The sequence below is a fragment of the Enhydra lutris genome, unplaced genomic scaffold, assembly GCF_002288905.1.
Source record: "Enhydra lutris kenyoni isolate GAN:26980312 unplaced genomic scaffold, ASM228890v2 scaffoldscaffold58, whole genome shotgun sequence".
Lineage (NCBI taxonomy): Eukaryota > Metazoa > Chordata > Mammalia > Carnivora > Mustelidae > Enhydra > Enhydra lutris.
The window spans coordinates 7,186,859-7,205,810 of record NW_019154142.1 but is presented as its reverse complement, the minus strand read 5'-3'; the positions used below and the strand labels follow the sequence as shown (position 1 = coordinate 7,205,810).

Genomic DNA, 18,952 nt, shown 5'->3' with positions numbered 1-18,952 from the left:
AAAAAAAAAAAGAAAAAAAAAAAAGAAGCCAACAGGCAACCTACCAAATGGGAGAAAATCTTTGCAAATCATATATTTGATAAGGGTTTAATATCCAAAATATAGAAAGAACTCTTATAACTCAATAGCAAAAAACCACAATCTGATTAAGAAGTGGGCAGGAGGATCTAAATAGACATTTTTCCAAGGAAGATACACAGCTGGCCAACAGGAAAAGGAGCTCAGCATCACTAACTGTCAGGGAAATTCAAATCAGAACCACAATGAGTTGTCACCTCACCCTTCTGAGAATGGTTATTATCAAAAAGACAAAAAATAGCAAGGTTTGGTGAGGATGTAGATAAAAGGGAACCCTTGTGTGCCGTTAATAGGAATGTAAATTTTTGCAGCCATGATGGAAAACTTGGAGACTCCTCAAAAAATTAAAAATAGACTACCATATGCTCTAGCAATTCCACTTCTGGAGACTGAACTGATAGATGCAGAGAAGGAATTGATGGTTCCCACAGAGGGAGGGTGGACAAAATGGGTGAAGGTGGTCAAAAGGTACAAATTTCCAGTTATAAATAAGTCCTGGGGATGTAATGTAGAACACGATGACTATAGTTAATAATACTGTATTGTGTGTTTGAAAGTTTCCAAGAGAGTAGATCTTAAAGTTCTTACCATAGGAAAAAAATTGTAGCTGGTGGTGGATGATAGAATTATTTTGAGTGATCATTTTGCAATATATACAAATACCAAGTCATTATGTTAGACACTTGAAACTAGTATATAATGTTAGATGTCAATTATATCAATTTAAAAAAAGGAGAAAAAAGAACCTAGAAGGGCAAATTAAAAGTAAGTAGAAGGAAGGAAGGAAAAATAAAGGTAAGAGTAGAAACCAATGAAATTAGAAAACAAGCAATAGTAAAATTTAACAAACACCAAACTAAGTTTTTTGAGATGAATGAAATTCTAAAACCTTTGACTATACTGATCAAGAAAAAAATAGACAAATGACCAATATTAAGAATGAAAGAAGGATTATAAATATTTAAAGGATAACCAGAAGAATATTGTGAACTCATGACTACAAATGTCACACCTTAGATGAAACGGACAAAGTTATGAAAAAATAAAATTTGCTAGACTGACACAAAATGAAACAGAAAATCTGAATATCCATATAGGTTTTTTTAAAAAGATTTTATTTATTTATTTGATAGATCACAAGTAGGCAAAGAAGCAGGCAGAGAAGGAGGAGGAAGCAGGCTCCCTGCTGAGCAGAGAGCCCGTTGCGGGGCTCCATCCCAGGACCCTGGGTTCATGACCTGAGCCGAAGGCAGAGGCTTTAACCCACTGAGCCACCCAGGCGCCCCTGAATATCCATACAGTTTTTAATGAAATCTGATTTGTTATAAAAACTTTCTCACCAAAAATTTAGGCCCAGATGGTTTCACTGATGAATTCTGTCAAACACTTAAGGAAGAAAGAGCTGCAGTCTTAACATAAACGCTTTCAGAAAACAGAAGAATGGGAAACATTTCCCAACTCCTGTTATGTGTTCAGTGTAGCCATAACAGCAAAAGTGGACTGAGGCATTCCAAAGAAAGAAAACTAACAAGATAATATTTCTCAAGAACATAGACATAAAAATAATTAACAAAATATTAGCAAAGCAAATTCAGCAGCATATAAAAAAAAGGATAATAATACATCATGACTATTTGGGGTTTATTCTATGAATGCAACATTATTTTAAAATTTGAGAATCAGGGTGCCTGGGTGGCTCAATGGGTTAAACCTCTGCCTTCGGCTCAGGTCATGATCTCAGGGTCCTGGGATTGAGCCCCACATCGGGCTCTCTGCTCGGCGGGGAGCCTGCTTTCCCCCTCTCTGCCTGCCTCTCTGCCTACTTGTGATCTCTCTCTGTCAAATAAATAAATAAAATCTTAAAAAAAATAAAAATAAAATTTGAGAATCAATCAGTGTCATCTGTATTAACAGAATAAAGGAGAAAAATAATACCTCAACAATTATGGAAAAAACATTTGACAAGATCTAGCTCACATTCATTATTAAATGCTAGGGCTAGCATTTTACTAAAAAAACAATCAACCAATGAACTAGGAATAGAAAAAACTTAATTTTTTTTTTTAAAGATTTTATTCATTTATTTGAGAGAGAGCGTAAGTGAGAGAGCAGGAGAGGGAGAGGGAGAAGCAGACTCCCCACTGAGCAGGGAACCCGATATGGGGCTCGATCCCAGGACCCTGAGATCATGACCTGAGCTGAAGGCAGCCGTTTAACCCACTGAGCCACCCAGGTGCCCCTAGAAAAAGCTTAATTTGATAAAGAACATCTATCAGAACCATCCACCAAAACCAGTAAGTGTATTTAATGGTGAAATATTGGACATTCTTCCCTCCCTCTCATACCAGGAGCAAGACAAGGATGCTTACTCTTTCCACTTCTGGTCAACATAATACCAGAGGCCCTAGTAACTGAAATAAGGGAAAGAAAAAAAACATGGAATGGGAAAAAAGGAATAAAATGATCTATTTTTACAGAGGACACTGTTTATATAGAAATATCTTTAAAATCTTCAAATAAGCTCATAGAGCTACCATGTGAATTTAGCACAGTCACAGGTCATATGGTTAGTGTACAAAAATCAGCAAGGCATTGGGAAATGGAATAAAACCCCCAGATTTTTAATAATATCATCAAAAGCATAAAGTAATTAGAAATAGGTTTAACAGAAAACCTGTAATACCTCTCTAAACTGAAAATTAGAAAACATTGCTGGGAGAAATTAAAGACATAAATAAATGGAATGATACACTATTTTCTTGGATTGGAGCATTCAGTATTAGAGAAAATGTCACTTCCTCTTAAATTGATTGGTAGATTCAGTGCAATCATAATCATAACCCCGGTATGCTTTGTTTGGGGGGGGTAGAAATTGACAAGTTTAAAAAAAATATTTATTTATTTGACAGACAGAGATCACAAGTGTGCAGAGAGGCAGGCAGCGGGGCGGGGGGGAAGCAGGCTCCCCGCTGAGCAAAGAGCCTGACTGGGGGCTCGATCCCATGACCCCGAGATCATGACCTGAGCCGAAGGCAGAGGCCTAATCCACTGAGCCACCCAGGTGCCCCAAATTGACAAGTTTTATATGGCAATGAAAAATACCTTGAGTAAACAAAACAGTCTAAAAAGAATAAAGTTGGGACACTTGGCTGGCTCAGTTGGTAGAGCACATGACTCTTAATCTCAAGACAGTGAGTTTAAGCCCCATGTTGAGTACGGAGTCTATTTAAGAAAAAATTTTTTTTAAGATTTTATTTATTTATTTGTTAGAGAGTGAGAGAGAGCTGCACAAGCAGGGGGAGTAGTAGACAGAGGGAGAAGCAGGCTCCCCACTGAGCAAGGAGCCTGATTTGAGACTGGATCCCAGGACATTGGGATCATGACCTGAGCCAAAGGCAGACACTTAACTGACTGATCCACCCAGGCGTCCCCACCACGCCCCTGCATTGTTTTTTTTGTTTGTTTTTTTTTTTTAAAGAACAACAAAGCTGAAGGGCAAACAGTTTCAAGACTTACTAGAAATCTATAAAAAATGAAGGTGTGTGGTATTGGCATAGGATAGAAAAATTAATCAGTGGAGTTTAATGATTGGAATGGAGAATGGAGAGCTCAGAAACAGATACTACTTATCTAATAATTTGACTTTTTGACAAAGGCAGTGGACAGTCTGTTGGGGGAAAAAATGATGCTGGAATATCTGGATATCATTATGGGAAAAAATGAACTTTGACCCCTACCTCAAATATGATAAAAATTAATTTGAGATGGATCATAGACCTAAGTCAAAAAAAAAAACAACTATAAAGCTTTTTGAGGAAAACATTGAAGTATATTTTCATGATTTGGGGGAAGGCAAAGATTTCTTAAACAAATCCTAGAAAGCAATACTATAAAAAAATGATAAATTAGATTTCAACAAAATTAAAAACTGCTGCTCCTTTTAAAAGCACCTTAAGAAAATGAATGGGCAAACCACAGACTGGGAAAAAATATTTGTAAATCTCATATTTGACAAAGGAATAGAATCCAGAATATACAAAGAATTTTTTTTTTTTATACAAAGAATTCTTAAAAGCCAATAATAAACCACCTAATAAGAATTGGGCCCAATTTTTAAACAGGTACTTCTTTTGGCTAGGAAACACATGCAAAAATACCAGCTTAAATAGTCATCAGGCAAATGCAAATTAAGCACAGTGAAACATCATAATATGTACTCACCACAATGACTCAAATTAAAAAGACTTGCAAAACCCACTACTGATTAAGCTGTGGGGCAACTAAAACTCTCCTACACTGTTGATGGCAATGCAGAGTGTAAGATACTTTGAAAAATGTTTGACATTTTCTTATGAAATTAAACTTACTTCTAACCCTATGACCCAACAGTTAAACTCCTAGATATTTACCCACAGAAATGGGAAGAAAAAAAGTTGACAAAAAAATTTGTACAAGAATGGTTCTATCAGTTAACATATAGACTAAGTGAACATTAAAAAAAAAAAAGGATGGTTCTAGCAGCTTTATTTATAATAGCCAGTAACTGGAAACAACTCAGGTTTTCGTCAGTCAGAGGATGGATAAAGAATTTGTAACATATGAATAAAACGGAACACTACTCAGCAATAAAAAGGGATAAACACATAACAACATGGGTACATTTCAGAAACAGGCCGAGTTAAAGAAGCCTTATACAAAATAACATATACTCTATAATTTCACTTTTATGAGGTTTTTAGAAAAGGTTTTATGGTTTGCTTTGGGGATTATCGTATAAAACTTTATCAGTCTACCTTTAAGTGATATTATACCACTTCTAGTATAGTGTAAGAAGCTTACTTTTAACAGTATGCACTCATTTTTATTTATTTATTTAATTATTTATTTTTTATCTTTTTAAAGATTTTTTTTTATTTATTTGACAGAAATCACAGGCAGGCAGAAGAGGCAGGCAGAGAGAGGAGGAAGCAGGCTCCCTGCTGAGCAGAGAGCCTGATGCGGGGCTTGATCCCAGGACCCTGGGATCATGACCTGAGCTGAAGGCAGAGGCCTTAACCCACAGAGCCACCCAGGTGCCCCAGTATGCACCCATTTTTAATACACCCATGTTATACATGCCAAAATATACTGTTATATTTGCTTTAAATAGTTACCTTTTTAAAAATTTTTTTTAAATTCTTTTTTTTTTTTTTTTTTAATTTGAGAGAGAGAGCATGTGAGCAGGAGCAGAGGGGAGGGGCAGAGAGAGGGGGAGAAGCAAGCTTCCTGCCGAGCAGTGAGCCCAATGCAGGGCTTAATCCTAGGACCGACCCTGGGATCACCACCTGAGCTGAAGGCAGACACTTAACCAACTGAGCCACCCAGGCACCCTTATTTATTTACTTTTTTTAAAGATTTTATTTATTAGAAAACGCAAGTGGTGGGGGAGGTGGGGCTTGGAGGGGCAGAGGAGGAGGGAGAGGCATAACCAGACTCTGCACTGAATATGGAGTCTGGTGGGGGCTCCTCTCTCTCCTGACCCTGAGATCATGACCTGAGCCAAGCCAGGAGTCTGCCTCTGAACCAGCTGAACCACCCAGGCTCCCCTAAATAGTTATCTTTTTAAAGGATTTAGATAGGGGTCATCTGGCTGGCTCATTTGAAAAAGCATGGAACTCATGATCTCAGGGTTGTGAATTTGAGACCCAGGTTAGGTGTAGAGATTACTTAAAAATCTTTTTTAAAAAAGGACTAGGGGTACCTGAGTGGCTCAGTTAGTTAAGTGTCTGCCTTTGACTCAGGTCATGATCCCAGGGTCCTGGGATCGAGCCCTGTATCAGGCTCCCTGCTCTCCTCTCTCTCCCTCTGCACACCTCCTCATGCTTTCTCTCTCTCTTTCAAATAAATAAATAAATAAACAAACAAATAAACAAATAAATAAAATCTTTTTTAAAAAAGGATTTACGGGTGCCTGGGTGGCTCAGTGGGTTAAAGCCTCTGCCTTCAGCCCAGGTCATGATCCCAGGGTCCTGGAATCGAGCCCCGCATTGGGCTCTTTGCTCAGCAGGGAGCCTGCTTCCCCTTCTCTATCTGCCTGTCTCTCTGCCTGCTTGTGATCTCTGTCTGTCAAGTAAATAAATAAAATCTTTAAAAAAAAAAAGAAGCATTTAGATAACAATAATAAAGTTTCATATTTACCCATAATTGCCATTTCTGTTGCTCTTAATTCCTCTGTGTATTATGGGGTTTCATCTAATATTTTTTTGGCGGAGGACTTCTTTTTAAGATTTTTGTAGTTCTGGGGGCACCTGGGTGGCTCAGTGGGTTAAAGCCTCTGCCTTCGGCTCAGGTCATGATCCCAGGGTCCTGGGATTGAGCCCCGCATCGGGATCTCTGCTCAGCGGGGAGCCTGCTTCCTCCTCTCTCTGCCTGCCTCTCTGCCTCCTTGTGATCTCTGTCTGTCAAATAAATAAATAAAATCTTTAAAAAAAAAAGATTTTTGTAGTTCTGGTATTCTGGTGATGAATTCTTTCAGCTTTTAAATGTCACAAAAAATCTTTTTCTATTGTTTTATTTTTATTTTTCATTTATTTTGTTTTGCATTTTTTAACTTTAATTTTTATTGTGTTATGTTAGTGACCATACAGTAGTACATCATTAGTTTTTGATGTAGTGTTCCATGATTCACTGTTTGCATATAACACCTAGTGCTCCATGCAATCCATGCCCTCCTTAATACCTATCCCTGGGCTCACCCATCCCCCAACCCCCCTCCCTTCTAAAACCCTCTATTTGTTTCCGGGAGTCCCTGTGTGTCATGTTTTGTCTCCCCCCTGATTCGCCCCCCCCCAAATGAGGCTTTGTGCCCAGTGTGGAGCCTGAATTGGGGCTTGAACTCATGACCCTAAGATCAAGACCTGAGCTGAGAGCAAGAGTCCCAGAGCAGAGCAAGAGTTAACACACTTAACTGACTGAGCCACTCGGGTGGCCCAGAAGTCTGTATTTTTAAAGATACTTTGGGGGCACCTGGGTGGCTCAGTGGGTTAAGCCTCTGCCTTCAGCTCGGGTCATGGTCTTAGGGTCCTGGGATCGAGCCCCGTATTGGGCTCTCTGCTCAGCAGGGAGCCTGCTTCCCTTCCTCTCTCTCTCTGCCTGCCTCTCTGCCTTCTTGTGATCTCTGTCTGTCAAATAAATAAATAAAATCTTAAAAAAAAAAAAAAGATACTTTGGCTCAGGATAGAATTCTTTGTTGACGGTTTTTCTTTTTTTTTCCATTGTCCTTTAAAGGTATTCCTTCACTGTGTTCTGGCTTACATTGGTTTCCAGTGAGAAGGTGCTGTCATCCTTATCCTTATTTCTCTATATTTAATGTACCTTTTTTTCTCTGGTTGCTTTTAGGACTTTTGTTTTCCTTTAATTACCATTTTTAAGCAGTTTGACTATAATATGCCTTGGTGTTGTGCTTGGGCCTCATAGAGCAAAGAAGATCTGTGGGTTTATAGTTTTCATCAAACTTGGCAACATTTTGACCATTATTTCTTCAAGTTTTTTAATATCCTCTACTCTTCTCTCCTTTGGGTAATGCAGTTACACAGGTATTAGGTTGCTTAAAGTTGCACCGCTGCTCACTTATTCTGTCTTACGTTTTCTTACCTTTTGTTTCTCTCAATGCTTCATTTTGGCTAGCTTCTGCTGCAGTTATCTTCAAGTTCACTGATTTTTTTTTCTGCACTGTGTAATCTACTGTTATTCCTTGCCAGCATATTATTCATTCCACATACTGTTTTCATCTCTAAAAGTTCTGGGGAGGGAGACAAACCATAAGAGACTCTTAATCTCAGGAAACAAACTAGGGTTGCTGCAGGGAGAGGGGAGGGATAGGGTGGCTGGGTTATGGGCATTGGGGAGGGTATGTGCTATGGTGAGTGCTGTGAATTGTGTAAGACTGATGACTCACAGACTTGTAACCCTGGGGCAAATAATACATCATATGTTAATTTTAAAAAAAGTTCATCTTAGGGTTTTTTAAAAAAAATATTTTCCATGACTCTATTTGATTGGGAAAATCTTTCTTCATGCTGCTTGAACACATGGAATGTAGCAATAACTGTAATGTACTTGTCTTCTAAATTTATTATCTGTGTCAATCCTAGGTCTGTTTCTATTGATTGCTTTTTCTCCTCATTATGGGCCTTATTTTCCTTTTTCTTTGCATGCTTTCATCATTTCTTATTGGATGTCAGACAATGTAATTTTTACTGTGTTGAGTGCTAGAGAGTTTTGTATTCCTATAAATACTTCTGAGCTTCGTTCCCATTCTTAGAATTGGTATGATTTTGGGGGCTATTGTCTGAAGCTTTGTATAGCAGGACAGAGCAGCATTTAGTCTCAGACTAGTTTTTCTCACTGGTGAGGTGAGTACTCTACCCAGTACCCCATGAATTATGAGGTTTTCCAATCTGACTGGTGGAGACAGGCATGTGTGAGCCCCAATGGTGGTTTTCTCTAGTACTCCCAGATATCTTTTTTGCCTGGCTTTCGATAGTTTCCTTCCACACATGTCTGATTAGTACTTCATTGAGGACTCATTAGGGACCTTTAGCAGATCCCCAGAGCTTTTTTGCTAGGCAGCTTTCTTTTCTCTGGTACTCTGCCCTGGGAACTCTACTTGCTTTGTCCTCCCAGGACTCTCATCCATCTCCATTCAGGAAGGCTGCCAGATGCTGCCTGGGCTCCCCCTCTCTGAGCAGAGTGCTGTCACCTTTGCCCAGGCACTAAGCTGGGGCAACTGTAGAATTCACTGCACTTGATTCCTATTCTCGGGGATAACTGTCCTTTGATCCTGGTGTCCAATGTTTACACCTAAGTATAATATCAGGTCTGGGGTTTAGGGAGGGCCACTCTAAAAGTTTGTCAAGCATGGCGGGTTTAAGAAAGTTTGATTCAGAATGTGTTATTTGAACGATAGACTGTATACTATTAGAAAAGAAAGTAGAGTCATGAACTCATACTGACTCTTGTGCCTAGAATATTCTTCCTTCCTCTCTGCTGGGTGGCACCCTGCTTATTTTTCCAAGGTGGTCTAGTGCCACTGTTACCTCTGTAAAGCTGCCTTTGAACCATGATAAAATGAATAGCTTCTTGCTCTGTGTATTATATTTATACCTCTGTCCCTTTTTACCTTGAATCGTGGTTATAATCTGGTTGTGTCTGTCGGCTGTGATAAGCCGAACAGAACATGGTTCTGAAGAAGTCCACAAGTTTTAACATCATTCAAGACCTTGACTCCTAGGTATACCTATTACTGGCTGGAAATTTGGCAAATTATCTGAAACTATGAGGATCAGTCTCTTTTCCTGTAAAAGGGAGGTAGAAGTATCTGCTTTGTAGTATTACTGTGATTTGTATACATTGCCTGGTGAATTGCCTGGCTCCTAATCAGTATTCTGTAAATCCTAGTTCCCTTTTTTATTTATCTTTTGTCTTCAGCACTCATTTCAGCATAACTATATGTAGGAATTCATGAAAGTATATTGAAATGAAAATAAAATGATAATATTTTTAGCTTCTTGAGGAACCTCCATACTGTTTTCCAGAGTGGTTGCACCAGCTTGCAGTCCCACCAACAGTGTAACAGGGTTCCCCTTTGTCAGCATCCTTGCCAACATTTGTTGTTGACTTGTTAATTTTAGCCATTCTGACTGGTGTGTGGTAGTATCTCATTGTGTTAAAAGGAAAACTCCTTCTAATTATCAATCTTGAAAGTTTTCTTTCTCTCGACAGACACGTACTTATATAAATAAGCATTACACCTTGTTAGTTTTGACACTTGAATTTGTTTTTTAGGTTTTTATTTTAATTCCAGTTTGTCAACATATAATGTTATTTTAGTTTCAGGTGTACAATGTAGTGATTCAACAATTCCAAATATCACCAGGTGCTTAGGTGCTCATAATGACAAGTGTACTCTTTACTCTCCATCACCTATTTAACCCATCCCCCCAATTCCCTCCCCTCTGGTAACCATCAGTTTGTTCTGTGTAATTAAGGGTCTGTTTCTTGATTTGTCTCTTTCTCCCTTTGCTTATTTGTTTTGTTTCTTAAATTCTACATATATATGAAATCATAGGGTATTTGTCTTTCTCTGACTTATTCCGTTTAGCATTATACTCATTGGCTCCATCCATGTCATTGCAAATGGCAAGATTTCATATTTTTTATGGCTGAATAATAATCCATTCTGTATATATGCCACATCTTCTTTATCCATTCATCAATTGATGGACACTTGGGCTGCTTCCATTTCTTGGCTATTGTAAATAATGCTGCTGTAAACATAGGGACGCATGTATCCCTTTGAATTAATGTTTTTATATTCCTTGGGTAGATACCCAGTAGTGTGATTGCTGGATTATAGGGTAGTTCTATTTTTAATTTTTTGAAGAACCTCCATACTGTTTTCCACAGTGGTTGTACCAGTTTGCATTCCCACCAACAGTGCACGAGGGTTCCCTTTTCTCCACATTCTTACCAACACCTGTTGTTTCTTGTGTTGTTGATTTTAGCCATTTTGACAGCTGTGAGGTGATATCTCATTGAAGTTTTGATTTGTACATCACTGTGATATTGAACACCTTTTCATGTGTGTGCTGGTCATCTGATATCTTTTTGGAGAAATGTCTGTGTGTATATTTTGACCATGTTTAAATTTGATTATTTGGTTTTTGGGTGTTGTGTTGTATTAGTTATTTATGTATTTTGGATCTTAACTCTTTATCAGGCATGTCATTGCAAATATCTTCTCCCATTCCATAGTTTTTCTTTTAGTTTTATTGTTTCCTTTGCCATGCAGAAGCTTTTTATTTTGATGTGGTTCTGGTAGTTTGTTTTTGTTTCTCTTGCCTCAGAAGACAGAGGTAGAAAAATGTTGGTAAGGCCAATGTCAAAGAAGTCACTGCCTTTGTTCTTTGCTAGGATTTTTATGGTTTCAGGTCTCAAATTTAGGTTTTTAATCCATTTTGAAGTTATTTTTGTGAATGGTATAAGAAAGTGGTCTAGTTTCATTCTTTTGCGTGTTGCTGTCCAGTTTTCCCAACCCCATTTGTTGAAGAGACTGTCTTTTCCCCATTGAATATGCTTTCCTCCTTTGTCAAATAGTATCTGACCATATAGTTGTGGGTTCCTTTTTGGGTTTTCTATTCTCTTCTGTTGATCCGTATGTCAACTTTTGGGCCAGTACCATTCTGTTTTGATTACTACAGCTTTGTAATATAACTTGAAGTCTGGAATTGTGATGCCTACACCTTTGCTTTTCTTTTTCAAGATTGCTTTGACTATTTGGGGTCTTTTGTGATTCCAAACAAATTTTAGAATTGTTTGTTCTGGTTCTCTGAAAAATGCTGTTGGTATTTTGATAGGGATTGCATTAAATATGTAGATTTGGGTAGTATAGACATTTTAACAATATTTTTTCTTCCAGTCTATGAGCATGAAATGTCTTTCCATTTTTTGTATGTCTTCTTCAATTTATTTGAACAGGTCTTTTACTTTTTTGGTTAGGTTTATTCCTAGGTATCTTACTGTTTTTGGTGCAGTTGTAAATAGGATTGTTTTCTTAATTTCTCTTCCTGCTGCTTCATTTTTGGTGTATAGAAATGCAACAAATTTCAGTAGATCCTGCAACCTTACTGAATTTAACAGTTTAGCAGGTTTTTGGTGGAGTCTTTTGGGGTTTCTATGTATAGTATCATGTCATTTGCAAATAATGAATGTTTTACTTCTTTCTTACCAATTTCAATGCCTTTTATTTCTTTTTGCTATATTATTGCTTGGACTTCCAGTACTCTGTTGAATATAAGTGGTCAGAGTGTACATCTTTGTCTTGTTCTTGACCTTAGGGGAAAAGCTCTCAGTTTTTCCTGATTGAGAATGATGTTTACTGTGGGGTCTTTCATATATGGCCTTTATCGTGTTGAGATATGTTCCCTCTTGCGGCACCTCGGTGGCTCAGTGGGTTAAGCCACTTTGATAACTTTGATGGTTATCAGTCTATTCAAATCGTCTATTTCTTCCTGTTTCAGTTTTGGTAGTTTAAGTGGGTTATGCCTTCGGCTCAGGTCATGATCTCAGGGTCCTGGGATTGAGCTCCACATCGGGCTCTCTGTTCAGCGGGGAGCCTGCTTCCTCCGTCCTCCCCCCCGCCTGCCTCTCTGCCTACTTGTGATTGCTCTCTCTGTCAAATAAATAAGTAAAATATTAAAAAAAAGAGAGAGATCTGTTCCCTCTAAACCTATTTTGTTGAGAGTTTTTATCATGAGTTGATGTTCTGCTTTGTCAAACACTTTTTCTACATCTATTGAAATGATCATATAGTTCTTATCCTTTCTCTTATTGTTGTGATATATCAGATTGATTGATTCGTGAATATTGAATCACCCTTCCAATCCAGGAATAAATCCCACTTGATCATTGTGAATGATTTTTTTAATGTGTTGTTGGATTCAGTTTGCTAGTATTTTATTGAGGATTTTTGCACCTGTGTTCATCAAATATATTGGCTTGTTCTCTTTTTTGTGATGTTTTTATCTGGTTTTGGTATCAAAGTAATGCTGGGCTCATAGAATGAATTTGGAAGTTTTCCTTCCTTTCATATTTTTTGGAATAGTTTGAGAATTATAGGTATTAACTCATCTTTACATGTTTGGTAGAATTTGCCTGTGATGCCTTCTGGTCCAGGACTTTTGTCTGTTGGGAGTTTTTTGATTATTGATTCCATCTCTTTGATGGTTATCAGTCTATTCAAATCGTCTATTTCTTCCTGTTTCAGTTTTGGTAGTTTATATGTTTCTAGGAATTTATCCTTTTCTTCTAGGTTGGCCAATATGTTGGCATATAGTTTGTCATAATATTCTCTTATAATTGTTTATGTTTCTGTGGCATTGGTTGTTATTTTTTGTCTGTCATTTGTGATTTTATTTGAGTCCTTATTCTTTTTTTTCTTGATAGGTCTGGCTAGGGGTTTCTCAATTTTGTTGATTTTTTACAAAGAACCAGCTTCTAGTTTTGTTGATCTGTTCTATTGTTTTTTGTTTTGTTTTGTTTTTTAGTTTCTATATCATTTATTTCTACTCTAATCTTTATTTTTCCTTCCTTCTGGTGGTTTTATATTTTGCTTGTTCTTTTTATAGCTCCTTTAGATGCAAAGTTAGGTTGTTTGAGATTTTTCTTCTTGAGGGAGGCCTGTGTTGCTATAAATTTTCTTCTTATGACCACTTTTACTGCATCCTAAAGGTTTTGGACCATTGTATTTTCATTTTCATTTGTTTCCATGTACTTTTTATTTCTTCTTTTATTTCCTGGCTTACTCATTCATTGTTTAGTAGCAGGTTATTTAACTTCCATGTATTTTTGGTCTTTCCAGATGTTTTCTTGTTGTTGACTTCTAGTTTTATAGCCTTGTCATCCCAAAAGATTCATGGTATGACTTTAATCTTCTTGAATTTGTTGAGGTTTGTTTTGTGAGCTAAAATAAGATCTGTTTTGGAGAATGTTCCATGTGCACTTGAAAAGAAGGTAGGGGTGCCTGGGTGGCTCAGTGGGTTAAAGCCTGTGCCGTCAGCTCAGGTCATGATTTCAGGGTTCTGGGATCGAGTCTCGAATCAGGCTCTCTGCTCAGCAGGGAGTCTGCTTCCCCCCCCTTCTCTCTCTGCCTACCTCTCTGCCTACTTGTGATCTCTATCAAATAAATAAATAAAATCTTTTAAAAAAAAGAAAAGAAAGTATTTCTACTATTTTAGAATGGAATCTTCTGAATATATCTGTTAAATCTATCTGGTCCAGTGTGTCAGTCAAAGCCATTGTTTCCTTGTTAATTTTTTGTTTAGGTGGTCTGTCCGTTGATGTAAGTGAGGTGTTAAGGTCCCCTACTGTTACTGTATTGTTATCAATTAGTTCCTTTAATTTTGTTATTGTTATTATTTTTAATATTAACTGTTTTATGTATTTGGGTGCTTCTCTGTTGGGTGCATAAATATTTACAATCATTATATCTTCTTGTTGGATTACCCCTTTTGTTAGTATATAGTGTCTTTCTGTGTCTCTTGTTATAGTCTTTTGTTTTAAAGTCTGTTTTGTGCAATATAAGTATTTTTTTTACTCTGGACTTCTTTTGCCATCCATTTGCATGATTGCTGTTTCTCCATCCCCTCACTTTCAATCTGCAAATATCTTTTGGTCTGAAATGAGTCTCTTGTAGGCAGCATATAGATGGATCTTGATTTTTTTTTTACGTTCTGTCACCCTATGTCTTTTGATTGGAGAGCATTTAGTACATTTACATTCAAAGTAGTTTATTGATGGATATGTATTTATTGTCAATTTGTTATTTGTTTTGTGATTGTTTCTAAAGATGTCCTCTGATCCTTGTATTTCTTTCATGTTTTGCTTAATTGTTTAGGGATGTGTTTGAATTTCTTTCTCCTTATTCTTCGCATATTTATTAGTGGTTTTGATATGTGTTTACCATTATGTTTTTGTATATAACCTCTTCTGCAATGCTTGGATTTTTAAGGAAGAAAATCTGTATATCCATGTATATCTCCGAAGTATTTAGGTCCTTGTAATTCCTTTAAAAATCCTCTTTGCATGTATTTCATCTGTAAGTATTATTATAGTTATTCACTGTGGAGAATGTAGAAGTCTTTATTACCAGTCTTGAAAAATGAATGTGCCGTAATTTCAGTACTCTCTCTTATATGACCAAGTGCTCATTTAACTCTGTTTAGAGATCATTAAAAAATTGTAGGCAAGAACTTCTACTGAATTTTTAAATAGTATTTAGTAAACAATGACAAATGTTGATATAAATGTATTATAAAATCTTTATGTCTGAGAAAAAGAATATTAAACAACTACTATGAAAAAAATGGTAGCTAAATAACATTTCAGGAGATCTATTGCATTGATAATTAGCATAATATTTGAATTGCAAAAAAACTCTTCAATTTAATGAGTACAGTTCTTTTTCAGTTAAGTGCCCTATAAAAACCTAAAGGTTTTCAAGCCAAATGAATTTTGTTTAGAATTCTGTTTAGAAAATACTTCTCAGAGCATAAAGTTTGGATTATATATCCTTATAAAGGCAGAGTGTTTTTAAAGTTAACACCTTAAAAAATTAACTCTTGAAGCCTGAAAGGTATTATTTGATTTTAACTTTGCTGATGAGTGGAAACTTTCAGTCAAGAATATTACAAGTGGGCCTTTTACATCTTTCATTGTCATGAACCTACTGAAAGGTACACATTTGTTAAGTTAGACATCTCAGAGCTTTATATGTCCATAACAAAGATATTATTCTGTGAGTGAGACCAAAAGGTTACCTTAATATAGATAAACTTTCATTAGTGTAGTATGAACACAGTGTTCTTTGATATTCACTTTGGCATTTTCCCCAATAAATTTTAAAAGAACTTATTAATCTATAATTGATATACAATAAATGGCACATATTTAAAGGGTACAATTTGCAAAATATTGGCATGTGCATGTATCTGTGAAATCACCACCACAGTCAATATAATGAATATTTCCATCACACTCAAAACTTTCTTCTTTCCTTATTTTCATCTCTCCTTGTCATTGTTTTCCTGCTGACCCTTTCTCTAGGCAACCACCAATTTGCTTTGTTACTGTAGCTTTAGTTTGCTTTTTTTAGAGTTTTATATAATTAGAATCAAACAGTATGTACCTTTTTTTTTTTTTTTTTGGTCTGGCCTCTTACTCTGCATAATTATTTTGAGCTTCATCTTTTTTGTTGTGTGTATGGTTTCTACTTTTTATTGCTAAGTAATATTTCATTATACAGAAAAGCCACAGTTTACTTATCCACTCATGTAATGATGGTCATTTGGATTGCTTCCAGTTTTTGGCTATTACAAATAAAGCTGCTGTAAACATTGAGTATATTTAAACGATCTTATTTTTTGGGACACCTGGCTGGTTCAGTTAGTGGAGCATGTGACTATTGATCTTGGAGTCATGAGTTCAAGCCCCATGTTGGGTGTGGAGCCTACTTAAAAAATAAATAAATAAAATAAGAATATTTTATTTTTGAATGTTACCACTTATTAGCAATCATGGCTGGGAACTCTTATCATACAGTAGTGTTTTTTGTACCTTCCCCAACAACCTAATAATTAGGGAAGATTATGAAAACATCTAACTTAATAATCCACTTCCTGCATTTTACCTATTTACTCATTTGAGGTTATTGGTTATAGGAAAGGAAAGATCTCATTTTGGATTTGAAAATTCCAACAGCCTGGCCAACATTATCTTATCTTTTGTAATATCCCTAAATAAATATATTAAATGTAACTGAATTAAAGCCTCTTGTCCTTAATTAACCAAAGAGCTTTGCAAATACATTCTACACTATAATGATGTTAGGATGAATATTTTTCTAAAGAGAATAAATGTTTCCTAATGACCATATTTTCTTTCCATAAGTAAATGTGGCAGTTGTGGTCTATCTCAGTCATCAAATTTTCTCTAAACAAGGAAATATAGGAAGGAAACTCTAAAGCATATTTTTAAAAAATCAAGACGCATAACCTAATTCACGGGTTTTATTATTGAGAAGACTTTTTACTATTCTCATTTTTATACTCTTTTAAAAAAATCTCATTACTTTAGATTTTACTTTTAAAAGGGATGCTTTATATGCAATAACATTTCAATCTCTTGAATAAAATTCCAAGTCCTTTTTTTTTTAGGAAGAAAAAAAAGAGAAAATGAAGAAAAATATGGAAAGCTTAAAATTTGCTACCTCTTTCCACTTCTTTGCTCTTGACAGTGTTTGTTCATGTGTCTGAACGTACATGCACTGTGACACGTGCATATTCTAAAGCAAAAAATACTAGCTGTTTATTATTTTATAACTATTAAATTTATAGTCTTTTGAGAATGGAATTTTAATTTTTAGGTAATTTCTCTTAAAGTAGAGTGGCCTTAGTGTCATTTACCTTTATGTTAAATATGTATTCTTGATACAAATACATGCACAGTTCTGTCTTTTGATGTGTTTTCTTAAAAGGCTAATCTTGTTACACATTTTTAATTGTGTACTGAGAATTTTTACTATAGATTGAGATAAAGGGCAATATAATTCCTTTCCCAGTAAAATTCTATATGTTGAAATATTAAGAACTTTAAAAAATATCTGATGTTGAGTTATTGACTTAGGATTATTTGTGATTTCTTCCAAATTCTTTTATTACTTTTTTTTTAAACCGCAGTTCAAAGCCAATTTGATTGAATGTCTTTTGATTTTCTTTCATAATTTTGTCAGTTCTTCTTCTTATTAAGAATATAATGAATTTTGTGTAGTACCAGAATAGAAATCAATTTCGGTTATTTTTCTTTTGCATGTTTATCTTTTTTATAAATAGAAAGCTTTATTTTCTAGACTGAGATATGAGCTAACATTAGATTTAGGCTAAATAAAAAACTAATAGCAATTTTTTCTTTCAGATCTCTATAAAAATGGACTCCAAAGAGCTAACTTCGTACCATTCATTGCTGTCCTAAAGGTAAGGAAAATCACTTACTTGTGTTCACTGATTAATATCATATTCACTGATAATTAAGGGCTTTTGTAGCATTGCCATGGCCCTGCATTCAAGCAAAATTAATTTTGAAACTAGATAGTTACAGTCAAAGACATTAAAGAAGAAAGAATTTTTTTTTATATAGTATTCATCAATGTGTACACAGGAGGAATTATAAAATATAATCTAAATTATTGTCTAACTGAAACATTTGATAGTTTGCATTTATAAATTTTAATTTGAGGTTTGCTCATAAATATTATAGTGGAATGTTTAACCTTATACATTGATTTCTGAAAAAAATGTTTAGTGTTCTCTGTTTCTTTCAGGTTAATGGTCTTTAACATGTTTTCTCAGCTATTAAAGTTGCTATTCTAGAGTAGCATTATTACAAAAATATTCTAATATATTTAAATGTGATTGCCATCAAGTTATCATGAAATTATGTCAAGTTGAGGCACATAAATAGTTTAAATGTGTGTATCATCACTGCATAGAGTTTGAAATAGTCTTCATTACAATCTGATTAGGAATAAAGTAACCTCCTTTTTCACTGTTAATTTAAATATTTTTTACACAATTTTTCAATAATTATATATCCTACCAGTATTTATTGGGAACCTACTATGTGCAAAGTGCTACATTAAGCATGATGGGTAATGCAATCATGAAATAGGCTATTTTTCTTACTTATAAGTCATTTATATTCTAGTTGGGCATATAGTACATGCACAAATATCTATAACACAAAGCAAAATGAAGTACCAAACAAAAATGTACCAAAAAGAAGCATATGTGCCAAAATTAAATCCCCATAATTCTCAGTTACATATTTTTCCCAGTCTATAGCAATATAACTGAAGAAGGGATAAAGTTGTATTATTTTTTTAAAACCCAATAACCTCAAAAATTCTTATGAAGAAAGCATATAATTATATGCCCCATTGCATATAATGGGGCACCTGGATGGCCTAGTTGATTGAGTATGGACTTTTGATTTTGGCTCAGGTTGTGATCTCAGGGTCCTGGGATTGAGTCCATCATTTCTGCGCTCAGTGGGAAGTTGCTGGAGATATTCTCCCTCTCCCTTTGCCCCTCCCCCCAGCTCACACGTGCATGTTCTCTCTCCCTGTCTTTCAAATAAATAAATATTTTTAAAAAGGAGAAGAATATTTTTTCTTCAAGTATTCTAAAGATATAGTCAGACAATATTTTTGAAGATGTTGTTGGTGCCAAACTTTATTCCCTGTGCTATACTTAGGAGAATTAAAACATGTATTTTCTTGACC

The 18,952-nt window shown here is 35.6% G+C and overlaps 1 protein-coding gene across 2 annotated transcripts in view; it reads left to right on the top strand.

The window, feature by feature from the left end:
* LOC111158338 (AFG1 like ATPase) overlaps positions 1-18,952 on the top strand; it is a 236,522-nt gene that overhangs the window by 117,075 nt on the left and 100,495 nt on the right. For both annotated transcript variants that reach the window (XM_022520315.1, XM_022520316.1), the window contains one exon: positions 17,587-17,645. In XM_022520315.1, the coding sequence (XP_022376023.1) occupies positions 17,587-17,645 (59 nt within the window). The remainder of the gene's footprint in view (positions 1-17,586; positions 17,646-18,952) is intronic.